Source organism: Amia ocellicauda, chromosome 15, assembly GCF_036373705.1.
Source record: "Amia ocellicauda isolate fAmiCal2 chromosome 15, fAmiCal2.hap1, whole genome shotgun sequence".
NCBI lineage: Eukaryota > Metazoa > Chordata > Actinopteri > Amiiformes > Amiidae > Amia > Amia ocellicauda.
In genome coordinates this window covers 15,471,594-15,488,632 of record NC_089864.1, presented here as the reverse complement: position 1 = coordinate 15,488,632, position 17,039 = coordinate 15,471,594, and the positions used below count along the sequence as shown (strand labels likewise).

Here is a 17,039-nt window from a genome sequence, read left to right as displayed (position 1 = left end):
ATTCTCGACTTCTGCAGCTGGGTGATTTGTAATTCATACACATACAGATTATTGGATTTTAGGCCCGGACAAAGTCAAACCGTCCACCCACCTGCCAATTTCAAACCAACTACTTGATGGCACCTGTAAATTGAGTAATGAGAATAGCTTCTGGCAAAGAGAAAGACACTAGCATGTAACACTTTTTTGGAATATCTTACAAGTTTTAGTCAAGATACATTTACATGCGGTTGATGGTTCCAAGCCAGCGATGTAGGTTTTCAATTCCGGGACAAATTCCCACAAGAAAAAAAAGAAAGGAAACCAAAAGAATTGTCAAAATTTCCCAGTACATAATGTATTTTAGAATGGGATCAGCTTTGGGTGATAACCCTTACCCTGATTAACAGTGCAAGCCTGCTGGTGAGATATACTGATCAATAGTTTTCAATACTTTGTGATATTTTTAGATTATTTTTTGATTATTCCATTTCTTTTTTTTGTCCTGTTGGATTTTGTCCTGGATTGGAGTTTTTAATTATATATACAGTATATATATATTAATACATTGGTGTATTACAATCTGGAAACGAGATGTTAGCTGATAAATCAAGCTGGGCCAGACCTTTCCACCTGTCCTTTATGAGCTAAGGAGCAGAGTTTATGTCATTACCTCAGTTTTGGAAAGTTTTCTGCGGACAACAGCTCTTGAAGACCTTCGTTGCCGGCCAATTTCAGATGGGTCAGACCATGCAGGCCAGTCACAGGGAGAGACGATAGGAGGTTGGAGGTAAGATCCCTATGAAATGGAAAATTAAGTAATACATTGACCAGTGGTAATAAACAGAATCCATTTAGAAATAATTATATATGATCAAAACAAGAAATACAATTGATTCCAGAACCTTAACCAAAAAGCTGCAATACTTACAGTTTGATTAATGAAGGGAGATTGGAGAATGCTGTGGGATCAACATCATGTAACTTATTCCAAGCCAGGTCACTGTAAAAAAATGATTTAAAAATATTACATTTAATGTACAAGTTCTAATTTACTCAATTTACTCAATAAAATATTTAAAGAAAGCAGGGTAATTCTAAATCTTCCATATAATACAGCTATGATCTACCAAGTCGAGACATTTGTTTTCCAGAAACTATGTATGACTATGATGTTCAGTCTCAAAATATCAAAGTGGTGAATTACTCAACAGAAATATATAGGACCACAAACAGATTTTCACACAAAAAGAGTCAACTCAGTTTAGGTATTCTAAAATATTCCTGAATATTCCTTGAACGCTCTGCCAGGTCACAGGTCATTTCCACAGCGAACCCCGTTACATGTACAGTGCCTTAAACACTGCAAAGGTCACCTCAGTGCAGAGATCACCGGCTCTGATGCAACTCATCACAATCCATTTGCACTTGAAAACATTGTCAAAGCAAGGGCTGTGTGGGGTTATTTTTAGCTGTGTTTATGTTGTGAAATTTGTTTGTTGTTAACATGTTGTTTTAGATAAGTGTACCCTACAGCCGTCAACAGGAAATTGTTGAGAACACAATGTCATATCAAAGGACGCCTCGCTAAAGTATCGGCACAAATTATTTATTTTTAGAGCGAGAGTATTCCCATTCGGAAGATGTCTGATCAGTATGACGATGCACAAAAGTGATCAAACTATCTATCCATCACTCTGTTTATCCATCATCTGTGCTTGATTTTGTCTCCTACCTTTTAAAATGATTGTACTATTATAAAACTCTTTAGACACAATCTCAAGAGACATCGATCCACTGATTATGAAAAAGAGGAACAAATGCCGTGGCTGCATCTCAAAGCCACAGCAAAAGAAAGGAAATATCACTGTATACAGATTGGCTGAACTGAATGAATATTTCTTTCTTTCTTTACTATGGTAGAACGACATGATAGATACAGTACTGTCAATGGACTGAAAACAAGATTGAAAGATCACAAAATTAAATTAAAAAATTAATTAAATTCTCAACACCATGTTAAATCAATAACTACATTTGGATATAACTAGGGAAACACTGACCATGCTTAAGATGATTTACAGAACTTTTTTTTTAATGTAATATTTTGTCTTTAGTCCAAATGTTCAAGGTTTCATAAATCATGCAATGATGAAACATAATATGTTGCCTTAACTAATGCTATTTTGTTTGTTCTATTTTGTTCTATTTGTAATGGAAAGCAGACGGGTTTCTCTGCATCCTAAGTCCTTCTTTCATTACAAGGACAGAATAAACATGCGGTAAATAAATACGCAAATGGGACACATAAAACAATGCAGATGATGCAATTATGAAAAGGGAGTCTTTGACTTTCATCCCTTTGATTTTAACTCCCAATAATGAAATTATCAATGAGGTTTTCGGAACAAATCAAAGTTTATGCCCTTCCATCCCATACTACCAGTGTTATTGTCAACAACAGCTTGTGCTTTTAATTAAATCCAGTTGTTTTGTTAATTACAAATCCTTATAAATGGCTTATAAATAATATGAAAGTGAGAGATGGCTGAGACTCCACAGCATGGCTAAGGACAACGATGTTAGCAGCTGTTCAGGTCGCTGGTGGGATACACACATCCCGAATACACAATTTGCAGCCATGCATTAGTGTGTAAAATGCAAGTTCTGTTTCTCCAAACAATAGAGCCAAGGCTTGTTTATGAATGCTTAGTTACTGCCCCATTGAGACTGACACGAACAGACATTGCTGTTGTGGTTCTGCACAAACTTGAAAAGAAACAGCTTTAGTGCAAACTCTTCGAATGACGTATTCTGCAACAACAATAACAACAACAACAACAACAACCACAACAAAAATAATGAGTTAAAACCGTTTTAAAGCTACTTTCTTTTAGTTTTCATACAAAACATATTCCTTGGTCTTTCAGAGGCAGGGCATGGTACTGCAACCCTATGCAGGTACTGTACAGTTTTGTGACACACTAACTATTATTATACCAAAGCCTCACTGTTTCTGAAAAGGTCTTTTTTGGATATCAGTCTATTCCATATAATGTTTTTTTTATATTTGTAAAAAAAAAAAAAGAGTACACTATTTTTAGTACATGTGTTTGTAGTGTGAGCACACTTTAATCTTTAAGTGAATGCAGTAATATTTTCCTTTGTGTTGAGTGGGAACAAGATAGTCAATGTGAAGACAAAATGGTATTAAATATTTATATAAGGCTATCAGGCATAATGAATGGACCATTATGCAATACTGGGTGTGTTTTACTTTCTGCACAAAGCACCTTTTTAGTCCCTTTCTAACCCTTTGTGTACAAAACAGAAGTTTCTTCAAAATACTTAAGACTACTTAACAGAATGTCAAAGAGTTGTCTGAATTTAATCTTTGTTTCTGTCTTCCATTTGTCTGTCTAGAATTGCCGTATGAAATCTTCAAGAGGTCTCTTTTGTTTACAAAACAGTTTCTTTTTCTCCCTGATCCGTCTGGAAAGAGAGCATGTGAATCAACATCTAAAATGACTGTTGTCTTGCACACATTTCCACGTCAACTTAGCTTCTGTAGGCAACGACTGCAATTTGAATGCAATTTTTTATTTGTTAAAAACATCCAAAGCAAAATAACACGATAACTAATGAAATGGAAACATATCTGTAGTGATTGTCTAAAAATCTGACAGCTTCCTTAAAATGATGTGTCAGAGCTGGACAAACCCCTTGCATTGGAGAGCCACAGTGACTTTGTTTTTTATTAATCCAAACACAACTTTACTCAGACAGCACCGAGTGACGCACACACTGCATGTTTTCAGAATCGAACGACTTGCTCTTGAAGGATTTAACGGGTATATTATGGGTGGACCTGGGCAATAAAAAAAAGTTCTGTATTTAAACATATCCCAGGGATACTTTTGTAAGTGATTAAGCTAATTGTTAAGAGAAGCACACGGGCAGTATGTGTTACTCACAGGGATCGGAGTGATGTCAGCTCCTGAAACGTATCGGCATGGACCTCCTGGATTTCATTGTGATGCAGGTCGCTGAAAACACACCAAACTCAATTAGATTTAAACGCAGGTAGGGTTAACCTGACCTCATTTTTGGTTTGCTATAAGTAAGACCTTTATCGTGAGAAAAGTACTAAGAGTTGTTTAGGTTTTAACTTTAGATGTGATACTTGATGTCTCTTTTTGCAGGTGTTATTAACATGTAGGAAGTGGTTACAGAACGTATCATCAAGAGCTTAGTTACATTTGCACTCACATTTTCTGAATCTTCTCACAGCCGTTAAAGCTCGGCAATTGCTGTATCAGATTGTAGGACAGATCTCTGTAAAGGCAAAATATAAAAGATGAGTGTTTACATACCAAGGTTGTGAAATAAATAGAAAGTAGATCTATGTATAGGGAAATTCAGTGCTATTTTGGGAACAGAAATAATGAATTATCAATGTATATGACACATTGACAGTTAAATAAAAAGTTGTCGACTTTGGTGACTTAATTCTCATGGGTATTCATGTATTTATTTTTAAGAAGCTATATAGTAATGCCTTGTGTAAAATCTGTGTGACTCTCCGGAAAATCTCTTATATTTTTATTATTATTATCATTAGATTTTTTTACACAAAGTTTTCTTTTACAGAAGAAAAGCAAACACCAAAAATAAGTGTGGATCACTGTTCTTGGCACTGATACCAACTGAAGAGCCTATTAGTTTATAAATGTAAGTCAGTAAGGTGGGATCTGATTTCACAATGGCACTTACAAGACTTGCAGGTTTGGTAACTGTTCACACACTGCACTGGGAAGAGACGTGATCCGGGCTCCAGTGATGGTCCTAATCAGAAATCAAACATAGTCTTTAAAGTGTGGCAATGGTTTTTGCATGCCTTTCACTTTCTTGATAACTCAGCAATGCTCGGCTGTTTCTTTGGCTTGAAACCAGTTTATCTAGGGCTGCAACCACAACCTAATGTCATATCGCTCATCATAATCACACTGGACTGATAGTATTGATGAAACATACTCAAATAACCATGGCTCGGCATCACACATAAAAAGCCTCTCTATCAAAAACTTGATTAAAATCAGCAATGCTGATTTAGCTCATTCATAGATGCAAGCTCCAGATCTCACTTGGCTCCTGAGAACCAACTGCAACCAACAACCACCAACCAGACTGGCTGCCAAAACTGACCCAACTGTAGCTGGTAATCTGGGTTTTTGTTTCAAAACTTGTCAACACTATTTCTTAATGACTTACAGGCTTTCTAGGCTTTTGGTGCCAGTGAGGTCTGGGAATTCAGTGATCTCCGTGGCTCCGTTTAGGGACCTGAAGATATGAAAGGAAAACAGAAAATTAGCAAGTGGTGCCCACTGTGGAGCCACTAATCTATAAAAGAGTAATATTTGTCAACGCTAAGAGGTGATAACTTACAGAGTCCGCAGCTCGGGCAAGTGTTGGAAAGCAGACTTCCCAACAAACTGGATGGGATTGTCATAGAAAAATCTGTTAGAAACAAGATGAATGTATAAATCCAGACTGTACTCATACTCTTAAAACATCAGACTGATTATATAATTTCTATCCATTCCATATATATTACTCATTACATACTCATTCAGGTGGACCAGAGTTAAAGATATAGAGGTCTAGTCCAATCCCTCTAAACAAGATCACAAGGAAAATAGATTCGGATTGTTTGGCCGGTCACTTGACCACGTGGCTTGTTAGTAAAGGACTACCAGCCAAGAGTTGCACATGAATGTGACTGTTGAAACACATAACAATATCCTTGCCTGGTTATGTTTTAAATACATTGAGGCATAGCCAAACACACTGAAACCCCTGTGAAACAAGTCATGTTCAACAAAATAACACTGCCCCAATTAAACAGATACTCTGATATTTCTCTTCTCCCGTTTCAGTTTCTGCTTCAAAGTTTTACTCATAATTTATTGCATTAGAAACATGCTGTGGGTAGAACAAATGCTGTGGTTGTTGTTCAACCGTACTTCATACGCCGTATTTTATTGCCTACATAAATTAGACTGACATTTATGAAGCTTTCATATCTGAATTATGAGTGCATGAAGGCCAGCTAAACATGACTAGGAGAGATGCCAATACAGCATATTAAATAAAAACCACAAGCTTATAAAGTGAGTACGCCAAAGATAAGTTGCGTCCATTATTACAAGGTCATACATTTATACACACTTCTCCCTACTTCTTACACACACCAAGCTTAGCAATCTGAAAGTGAAATGAGACTCCTCCCTCCTTTCATTCTCAACTGCCTTGTTTGATTCTGTGTTTTTTGCGTTTGTTTAATGGGACCTACATTGTGATGAGAGAGGGATTTCCAAGGAAAGCATGCTCAGGAATTGACTTGATGTTGTTGCTGTGGAAACCCCTGTAAATTAGATATGAGAAAGATCAGTGATTGGCTGAATACAAGCAAGTTATTAAAATGGCATAGGGGACGATTGTTTGGAGCAGTTTCAGATGTACTCACAGTTCTTTAAGGTTTGTCAAGGCTTTGATTGCAATGGGGAACTCATCCAAATTGTTGTAATTTAAATCCCTGTGGAGAACAGAAAAAAATATTTCACTTATTTCTCCAAAAAGTCACTCATTGCTAACACAGTGCATTACAATTGGGGTTTACAAGGAATAGCATTCTGCATTTCAGTTCATTCATATATAGACAGTGTGTTGCTGCAAGCACCTGATCTGCACAGAACCAAACTAGTGACCCATTCTGCATCCTCCAAACTACCCAGAGAGGTTGGCAAGTAATTGGGAGTGGATGGAGACCAACCATGTACAATTGGTGTAATGAGTTCAATACTCAGAGCAGCAGATGATCTAGAGAGGTTCTGCATGGAGGAGTGGTCAAATATGTCTCCTGAGATGTGGATGAACCTATTTAAAGGCTACAGGAAGCACTTCATCTTGTATTTCCACATATTTATCAATATATAAACAAATTTCAACATATACAGAAGATTTTTGGAGATATGCTACTGATACAGAGAATAGTGATTTACTAGTTTTTGATTTGTTTATATTGAAATTGCACAAATGGGTTTTCGTTCAAAAATCAATTTTCAGTTATACTTCAGCAAGGGTATGAATGTGAGGTATGTCCCAGGAATCACCGTTCGGACAATGGAAAATAATGTAAATACGGGAGCTTCTGATTAAATACTTTATGAATAAACCTAAATACTATGCAGCGCTTTCCTCTTCCTTCAATGCCGGGTAAACAATGGCGAGGTTCTCACAAGCAGCTTCCTGTTTGTAAATAACTGAGCCCTGGATTGCCTGCCTTTGATTAACTAGGATACTCATTCTCAGGATTGAGTTCACATACTAGACCTGTCCTTTCCTGCTTGGCGTGATACAGCCTGGCTCAGTTCGTCAAGCCCTGAGAGGAGACGTGCTCACTGCCGTTCATTTCCTGCTCTTTAAAAACGCTGTGAGAACTTCACACCACACGGTAACCAATGTTTGTTTGTGTTTCCAGTTTAAAAATAATGAAACCCCTTTTTACTTTCCTTCCTAAGACAGGAGTATAATCTTCCTTCATTAACCAGGATTTAAAAAGATAAACGGAGCCGTAAAAAAATCTCAACTTTTTTTTTCAGTTACACAAAAGAACTGCAAAACTAAATGAATGCTCCAGCAGTACACTCTCTTAATCCGTGATACATCCTAATGATGATGAGTAACTGCAGTCTACTTTTTTTGGAATGCTTGCTTTGGACTTTTTCGTACTCGCATCAATAGAAAGTTCTCTTCAGGTCCTCACATGCTTTCAATTACTAGCAGTGATCCTTTTCTAGGGCACAGGTGGTCCTGCATTACAACTGCATTAGAGCAGCTTCTCTGTTTGGCCAGATGCATTCTGAACTTCCACAACGTCAACACAGTGGAACGAACTTATAAAGATTGTGAAAATACCATTAAATTTAAATTATTTCAATGTGGGACTGGACTCGCAGAAAGGGGTGTTAACAGGTATTATTTGGGAATAATTTATATATTTTATTGGTCAGTTCTAAGAGGACATGTATGACATATCAGGATAGTTACACTTGTAAATAAAAGTATCTTTTCTATTAGTGGCTTATTTTTATTTTTTTACAACTGATGTAAACTGCTGAATGTTGTTTTAGTATGACAGAGAAATCAGTCTTGAAACATGTGTTCAATGCATGGGCAGCAATTACTGAAAGGCTGTGTGACCACACAGTGAGACACCGCACCAATGCGGCCTTCAGAACTATGTAGCTATTACATTTTGTATCTAGTAAGTTTTTGAGCTGGAAAGTGTAGTGTGCATTTTTCAGATGTGTTGTTTCAGTGGTAATCTATTGTGTAAATGTTATTATAAAACATCATTTCGTATCCTTTGATCAAGGAAGCTGTGATTTAAAAAAATAAAAAGCTGCTTCAATAACAAATAGTTACGATACTTCCTACGTGCCAATGGAAATAATAAATAAATATAAATACTATGCAGTATTTCCTTCACAGCACTATCTTCTGTGTAGGATTTTCTTGTGTCCTTTTCTGACTTTTTATGCGACCTACAGTCCTGCAGTTATGATGTTTATTGGCAATGTTGGAAAATGGAGGAAATGCTGTTTTACATTAACATATATTTCACAATTATCATTAACACTCTACATGTAATGTTATAATGTATCCACTGGCCACAGTAACCCTTACAATTTATCCTGATGATTTTTTGCATTTATTTGCCATATATCCTGTCCTGTGTAGAAGATAATACTAATAGATTAAAAGTCCTATGTATATAAAATAAATCCTGCATAGAACATAGAATAGAATATATAATTAAGTTCATTTTGTTGGGCAATGTTGTCCATTAAACAATTAATGAATTAAGTTTAAAAAATCAACGATAACTATATTCATGTCCTGAAGAAATCCCAATACACTAGGATCACAAATGTATAAAATTATATAAAATGTAGTTACACACAGCCTACATGAAACTTAAACACAGATATATGTCCCTAGAGCAGAAAAAAAATGATGTGGACTTAAATGTTTTCCTGACCTAAAAATATTTTATTTGACTGGGAATATATGTCCATGTGGGAGGAATAGCTGAGCACCTGTGTGCTTTTCTGTAACGACCCAAGATAATCACGCTGAATGTGTTAGGGTGCATTTTATGCCATTTTGCTCATACTTTCTGCATTTTAATGAAAACATTTACAATTTAAACAAGTCAGAGGTCAACTCACAAAGTCTCGAGGCTGTGGAGGCCATCAAAGCATTTCTTTCCCAGGGAGCGAATTCTATTGTTATGGAGATGTCTGCGGGGGGACATTAATGGCACAGTCAGAAAAGCACAATGCACCCAGGACGCTTAAGCAAACTTTTCTCATTGGCCGAGTTCAGAGAGAAAAAAAAAACTTTGCCTTGTACTACATAAGGCACACTCATTTCATGCAAGTCATGTCAACTGTACAAGAAACATCAACACTTAACTGCAAAGAGCACAACTGTTCCCACTCTGGGCTAGTATTTAACTTAGGTCTGCAGAGATGACGTCACACACAGGGAATGTTGTGTGTAGTCTTTCCAATTGTAATCCTTTCCAAAGGTGTTAAATTAGTGTTACACTATTCATAAAACTGCAGTGTTTGTGCTATACCTATTCAGAAATAATATATGTTTAGGTTGTGTGTTATTTTTTAATGCAATTTGTATTGTTTGGTGATAAAAGTAGAATCTAACCATGACTTTTTAGCTAGTAACTAGTAGTTGAATGATGCTGGAATCCTGAGACAGTTCACATGAAGCCCCTACATTATTTCCCCTTCCAATCGAAGAGGAAACCCTCACAAATCAAGGTAAAATAAACTGTGCTGGACCAATAATCTCTGTAAAGTACTGGTATTGTGTATGTCTAGTGATGTGTAGTGATGTGTGGCTAAATTTGCCACCATTTTAACTGCAAACCTAAGTTGAATACTAGTGTAAACGCAAGCCTTGAGTCTGGATTTGCGAGGGAACTGACAAATTCTGCATTTGAACCTCAGCCATAATTGACCGTGCACCCTCTGGTTATGTACTGAAGGACAGCATTGATGCCAGGAGCTTGACAGGTTTTCTGAGCCAACCTGTGCTTCGAGGCTGTGATTTCTCCCAACCACAGGACTGTTTATCATAAAGATTCCTAAGAGCCGGTCTTGAGACTATTTGCTTTTGAGCATCTCTTTTATGAGTGTTTCTTACTCCTTGCTGCAACATAGGCACTGCCAACCCTGTAAGCCACCGGAGGTTGAGGTTTAAATGGATGCCCCCAAGCAGCCGTGGCATCAGCACAGCGGAAGCTTGTGTATAAAACAGCCCTGCTTAGCATTTCTATCTGCCCGAACGTGATGAATTAACTGAGATACTTCCTTCCTGTGTACCCATAGAGATAACTATAGCATTACATTATAATTACCACCACAGCTGACTTGAAGTAATACTGCACTTTAGCCTATTAATATAGGTTACGTAGTCTAGGGTATGACCTAATACATTAGTTTTTTTGCATTTGTTGGCAGGTTTAATGGGCGAGAAAGAAAAAATGGAGCAGACAGAAACCGTGAGGATGGGGTTTGTTTTCAGCACTATTTATCATTATTTTTAATGTTTCAGTTCTACTCAATTATTCATTATCTTCCCTTTTCCGTGCCTATGTGCCTCTTGCTAGATTGGCACCTAGTTTATACTTTTACAAAGACTTTGGCATTGTAGGAGGATACAATTACTCACTGTTGGTGCTGCAAATGGTTGTGAAATGGGCCAGACAGTTAAATTGTGCAGGGATGAATGCTCTTAAAGGATGCTTGCATATTTAAGATTCACTTCCAACAACAGGCTGATGTTATAATATTTTATCCAACCTTGTGTGCCTTCTCATCATAAGGGAACAAGATTGAAACATCCAGCAGCTGGAGTTCGCTTATGCAAGAGCCTGCAGCTTGTAAAAAACGAAACGGATCGAATGGCTATAAAAGGGAATTTAATTATTTCCCTTGTGGATTGTGTTTCTTTTCACTTGTGCACATTATTCCAGATTCAGTTTGAGTTTTAAAAATAAAGTGCAACATTAAGGCCTAGAACAAATGACATCCTTGACCTCCCTGTGAATCGCAAATGACAACCTTGTGTCCAACTAGGTTTTATTTATTTAAAGTGGCTGCTAATATAAATTACATGTTTACAATTTGCAGATCACAGGGCTGACATTTAATTTGGTCTAGGACTCGGTAACAAACAAACAAAATGAATGAAAAAGATACTTACAAGACAACCAGACTGGAAAGGTTTCCGAATGCAAAGTCGGGAATGTGTGTGATTTTATTCAGGGCTAATGTCATCGCCTGCAAAGAGGACAAGCTGCTGAGAGCCAGAACAGGAGCCTCTGTGAGGGAGTTGTCATCCAACCACAAGTGCCTCAGAGACACCAAGCCATCAAAGCAGTTGTGTGGCACACTGTAGATATGGTTGGCATCCAAACGCCTGGCATGTAAATACAAAGACACAGCACACATCAGCTATTTTCTGGTGTAACAAAAGTAAAAACCAAAATATATATTTCAGGATTCAGAAATATAAGATGAACATGCAGTATGTTCAATAAACCTGCAAGTGGACACAATACAATACAACATAACACAAACAATGCATTTGCAATAAAGGTGTATACAGCACCTGACCTCACAGAACATTACACAACTGCAATTGCGATTGCTTCGATTGTTACAAGATGCTATTTCATGATCTGTCTCATTGTTCACACATAAAGCAAAGGGGAGAGTAGGAAATATCATTAACAAGGTTTCAACACGTTCCTTTCAGTTGTAAGTGATACCCGTTGTCTTAAAATATTTCAAAGGGGTAATTTGGAAATAAACCTATTTATAGAAATTTAAAGGCTTCAACCTCCCACCCTCCAGGTAATTTGAGCAGCAGTAATAAAATGTCATTACTTTAAACTGCACTTTCAAACAACATCTTGTAAAGGCTCACACAGCTGCCATTGTGAACCCTGTGGCATAATCCAGTTTGTCATCATACACACGTTTTAAAATACACTGGACAGCAAATAGATCAAAGAGTGTTTAATCCTTTCCTTCAACCAATCTAGTCTTCAAATCAATACTTATATTCATTCCTGGAGAAAATGTTATGTTTTATTTTGAATGTCACTGTCAAATCGGCATTGTATTTTAAAGAAATGTACAAAACATTCCTTCTTTTATCTAAAATATATAAACAATTACTAAAAATGCATTCAAATTGAATCTAACTGATTTATTTAAGCTCTCAGTCAGTACATACTACACCCAACTAGTATGTATTGACTGAGAGCTTAAATAAATCGGTTAGATTCAATTTGAATGCATTTTTAGTAAGTGTTTATAAGTGTTTATGATTTGCAGAAATAAGATACAGAAAAAGTTAATAGTTAATCCTATCCAAATACAAATGAAGGCAGACATTAAGGCATTTTCTTCACATACTTTTTAAGAAAATGCAAAAACATTACCTGGAAAAAAATGGTTCTAATAAAAACAGTTAATTAAGAGGGCAAGACCTTTAAAACAGGTCACCCTTCCTATTGGACTGACTTGCTTTGAACAAAAAGTCTGCATTGACTGCATTCCATCAAAAAATCATGTACAGGTAGAATGTCTGCTAATTACTACTATACACTTTAAAGCTTTCTCCACCTCCTGTGTTGCCACAATCATTGCGTTCTGTTCCTATTATCACACTGTATTCCTGCAAAGAAATAACCCATAATTTGACATACCAGTACCAGTTCCAACTGTTAAGCACTGCTACTTCATTTGTAAAGATAAAAAGCAGTTTTTGTGCTTATAGCAAATAGCTCAACTTGTACTACTGTCATTTTATCAGAAAGCTAATTTTATTAATTATCATTATTAACTCAGACTGATTTTTGTAACAGAATAGCTTCACGCCTTGGCTAGGATAAAATCAAAACTTTGGCAATAGAACAATACAAACCTATTCTAAGTGGCAGCTTTACTTATTTATAAGTTTGTAGTTTTCGGTTAACGGGTGGGTCAAAGTTTAGATTTAGTCTTTCTTTCTTCGTCTGTCTCCATCTCTATCTCTCAGTTTCTATATACTTAAATAAAGGAAGATGGAGATTGCCAGATTTAGTGCTTTAAAATATATGCGTGTGTATATTCATTTGGAAAGGTAGAACGTGCAGAAATGATCTGCGGATAGATAAGTAATGCATTGAAATTCAACTGGGAGTCATTATTTGTTTTTCACTGATAGAGGTTTGCAGTTGCATGCCATTGTTAGTTCTTTTTTGTGTTAAGAAACATCTTCTAGCAGGGAGGTCTGTGCATTCTTCAGCTGCATGGTAGTAATTTCCTTAATTTCTTGTGTTGACATTTGCTTTAGGGACATAGTTTTCTGACATAGGCTTCTGGCAGCAACACAACTAGTCTATTTGCTACAGAGGGCAGATATCCAGTTTAACGCGTGAACTTTTGCATGGTATACATAAACATAATGATCACTGTTTATCTTGGGCTATGGATTTGCCATGACCATACCAGACATATCAAACATTTCCATGACTGAATTTCTGATGACACAATAGCGCTTATAAACAGAGGGTTTGGAGGTGTGTCAGAAAGGTTAATTAAACATCAAGACCCTCACACGAGGTCAAGGAGGGGAGAGAGAGTGGAGTTGCACATGTGTGGCAGTGGAAGGAGAAAAGTCAGCCATGAACCAAAGTCAGAAATGGGAATTTGTTAACACTGTCTAATTCTTGCTATATAATTGTCCTCTTCATCTATTTATTTTTACAGACTTTAGATGCTTTTTCATTCTTAGTTCTTCCAGGGAATATACACATCTCTAAAATCACTGCAAATCAAATTCATACAATATAGAGGACGTTAAATAAGAGATCATCCTATAACTAAAGTCTTTACAATCAATTGTTATTATGAACGGAGGAAAATAAAACCGATTTTGTATGATACATAATGAAGAAATCACTGATTTACAGAAAACTATAATTAGGTGTGAAGTCCTTTGGTAAAAAATCCTAATTTATATATAAAAATGTTTAAATATTCAATGGACACTTGCAATCTCTAACAGATTTTTACATACAATAAGGTCTATTTTCAAGGAAGACCAGACAGATCCGAATGTAAGAGTAGACATCATGTCAAAGGAAACTGGTAAAGAAAGGCTATGCGATAGGCATCTAGTTGCCAGCTTTCCCCCCTATTAATTGCTCATACTCTCACATTACACTTGACTGCATTAACTGACAAAAGAGTATCCTGCTGTCCTGAGACACACCTAGTGAGAAACTCAGACTGGAAAATTACACCTGAAGAATTTCTCTCTCACTAACTTGATTTCCCCTTTCACTCAAATAAAGTCCTTAAACCCTCCAAAGACTTTCCATTCTTATTCTAGTGCTTTACAAATCTCACATTCAAAAATGAAGAACAAAAAGGTGCTGCCATTAATTCATTCTATCTTGTTTTTTCAGCTCTCGAAGTTTCATATGTGTCCCAGCCCACAGGTGAAAACGCACGCTGTAATCGGAGTAGCATCCAGTGGACACTCAACAACAATCACATCATTTTTCGGCATTTATCGTGTGAAGATGGCTTTTGTATCTTTTTTCCCCACTAACAGACAGTTTTGATTTGGCTTAAACAACAAAAACAATGATGACAGAATGCACCTGGAAAACATTTGGCTAATGTACAACGAATACAAACAGCTCATGTGTACAACTAAAACAGACACAAATCAAGTAGAAATCTAGAATCCTTCACGATAATATCAGAGCAGGACGTTTGAAAGACCCAACACCAATATATTCCTAGTCATGAGTATTTCCATTTTACAGCTGTTCCCATCTCCCCATTGACCACTGTCACTCTGGTTTTAATGGTCACTGGATACCACTCACTTACTTTGACAACATAACCCTCAGGCTTTCTTCCCCTCCTGCCTCATTCAGAGGGTAGCATTTAGGTAACAAAGGCACCATAAGAGAAGCTGTCATGTTATTGAAGAAGCCCTGTACAACAAGTATCCGAATCTGAGACTGCAACAATGCACAGTCTGTTTGCTTGACCTATCGTAGGACAGAATGCTTCTGCAATAATGTGATCTTACAGAGATACTGTGCATGCGCTTGGAAGAGAAAAAAAAGGAAGAAAGAAAGATGGATTCCAGTTTGACTACCCTGAAAGGTAATCTGTATTGAATTTGCTTATCTCTCTACTCTTTCTTTCTCTCTAATGATCAAAGGTATGCTTTCTGTCGGGCCAAGTTCATTTGGACTTCTTTCCAAGCTCCCAATCCCTCATTTCATATGATAATTAAAAGACAGGGCCATTTTTAGCGGAGTCGCACTGATAATTGACAAAGAGGGGCGTGATGAAACCAGATGCACAGGCTCTCGGGTCTCAGAGATCCCTTTTAAAAGAGATGCTGACTGTCAGCCTGTTCATTCCTATTGTGAAGTGAGCTGAAAAGGCCGCTTCTTTGATTTCAGCAGTAGCATCTTGGATACTCACAGAGACTGAAGGTTGCGCAGGTTTTGAAGGGCCTCGCTGGGGACCTGTCTGAGCTGGTTGTTCTGGAGCATTCTGTGGGGAGGAAAAAAGGGGCCAATGAACAAAAATAGTTGATTAGGACCTTCACAGAAAATAAATAATGGAGCCTAGAAAAAGGTTTTAATGATGGTCACGGCCTCTCTCTTTACAAGCTGAATTGCAAAATATAAAAGAAATGTCTTCAAACTGGAAAGAAAAGAAGGGTTTTTCGATAATTTATGTTTTGATGATTTTCTGTAAGGAACTGTCTAAAATGCACAATGTTTATTACTGTCCATTTTGTGGCATTTGAGGAAAATTTAAAAGGGTTTACACACAGATATTTCTTGTAGATCTGTGTGTTGGTCATGGACTTTTTACATTTAGTTGCTATACCTCACCTGTTTTGGATAATTTAGTCAGACAGAAAAAAACTGTGAAAGAATGTGGTACCATTATTGAGATATCTTTTTTCTAAAATAAAGACCAGACTCTTAACATGACATTTTACACCTAACTATAGTCTAAAATCTCATTCAGAAGTGTATACAGATGTAAATATCATAGGCTCTACATTAACACTTGTGCAAAATGGCAAAACTGAATCTTTTAAACCTCCCGAACATGTAAAGTTTCAAAATGTGCCCTTTCAATTTTAATAAACAAATACCATTAAAAAAAGAATGCAGAATTACTTAATCCCATTGTTTTAAGAGGTACATATGTGCTGTGCAGCAGAAACTGAAGCTTACAGGATTAAAATAAGGAACTATCTGACTATCTCTCCCTACGATGTAGTGACCCCTGAACTTTCAGCTTTCCTTCTCTGAGAAAAGCCATTTATTCTGTATGCCACTGGGTACCACTTGCCCTTAGAATACACCATTGTCTTGGCTCGAGCTGCAATGACAGCAGCTACTCTCGAGTCCTGCTCAATGACTCTTCTACTCTCTACCTATAAGCTTAGACACACATGAATTTGGCCTCCTGGATCTATGTTCTAAAGACTGCGGAGCTTCCAGTAGGGATGCCGCCAGTGTGTGAGAGGTACAATGTATTATAATTGTACTAACAAGGCATCTGTGCGCTCTTACAGAGAGCAGCAAGCTCTCAATAACCGGGGATTTATAAATGCCAAAAGGACATCGCAGGGCATGTGTCCTACCAGGAAGACCCACTGTGAGGCACATGGGTTCTTGTCCTTTCTTCAGTATTAACAGCAGGGTAACAGGGAAGAGTGTCAGTCTGGTTAGTTAATACCATTTCAAGGCTAACTTAATCATACATAAGCTGAAAGGTTAATGTATAGAGACACATTAGTGGAATTCTCTATATTCACGTGTCAGACTCATTATATGAACTCTATACAATGCTTTCTTTAAAGGCTTC

The 17,039-nt window shown here is 37.0% G+C and overlaps 1 protein-coding gene across 2 annotated transcripts in view; it reads right to left on the bottom strand.

Moving 5' to 3' along the window:
- LOC136771616 (leucine-rich repeat-containing G-protein coupled receptor 5) overlaps positions 1-17,039 on the bottom strand; it is a 57,291-nt gene that overhangs the window by 2,897 nt on the left and 37,355 nt on the right. For both annotated transcript variants that reach the window (XM_066724028.1, XM_066724027.1), the window contains exons 4-15: positions 15,633-15,704; positions 11,332-11,547; positions 9,273-9,344; positions 6,506-6,574; positions 6,332-6,403; positions 5,425-5,496; positions 5,251-5,319; positions 4,753-4,824; positions 4,249-4,314; positions 3,954-4,025; positions 911-982; positions 653-778 (exon numbers count right to left, since the gene is read on the bottom strand). In XM_066724028.1, the coding sequence (XP_066580125.1) occupies positions 653-778; positions 911-982; positions 3,954-4,025; positions 4,249-4,314; positions 4,753-4,824; positions 5,251-5,319; positions 5,425-5,496; positions 6,332-6,403; positions 6,506-6,574; positions 9,273-9,344; positions 11,332-11,547; positions 15,633-15,704 (1,050 nt within the window). The remainder of the gene's footprint in view (positions 1-652; positions 779-910; positions 983-3,953; positions 4,026-4,248; positions 4,315-4,752; positions 4,825-5,250; positions 5,320-5,424; positions 5,497-6,331; positions 6,404-6,505; positions 6,575-9,272; positions 9,345-11,331; positions 11,548-15,632; positions 15,705-17,039) is intronic.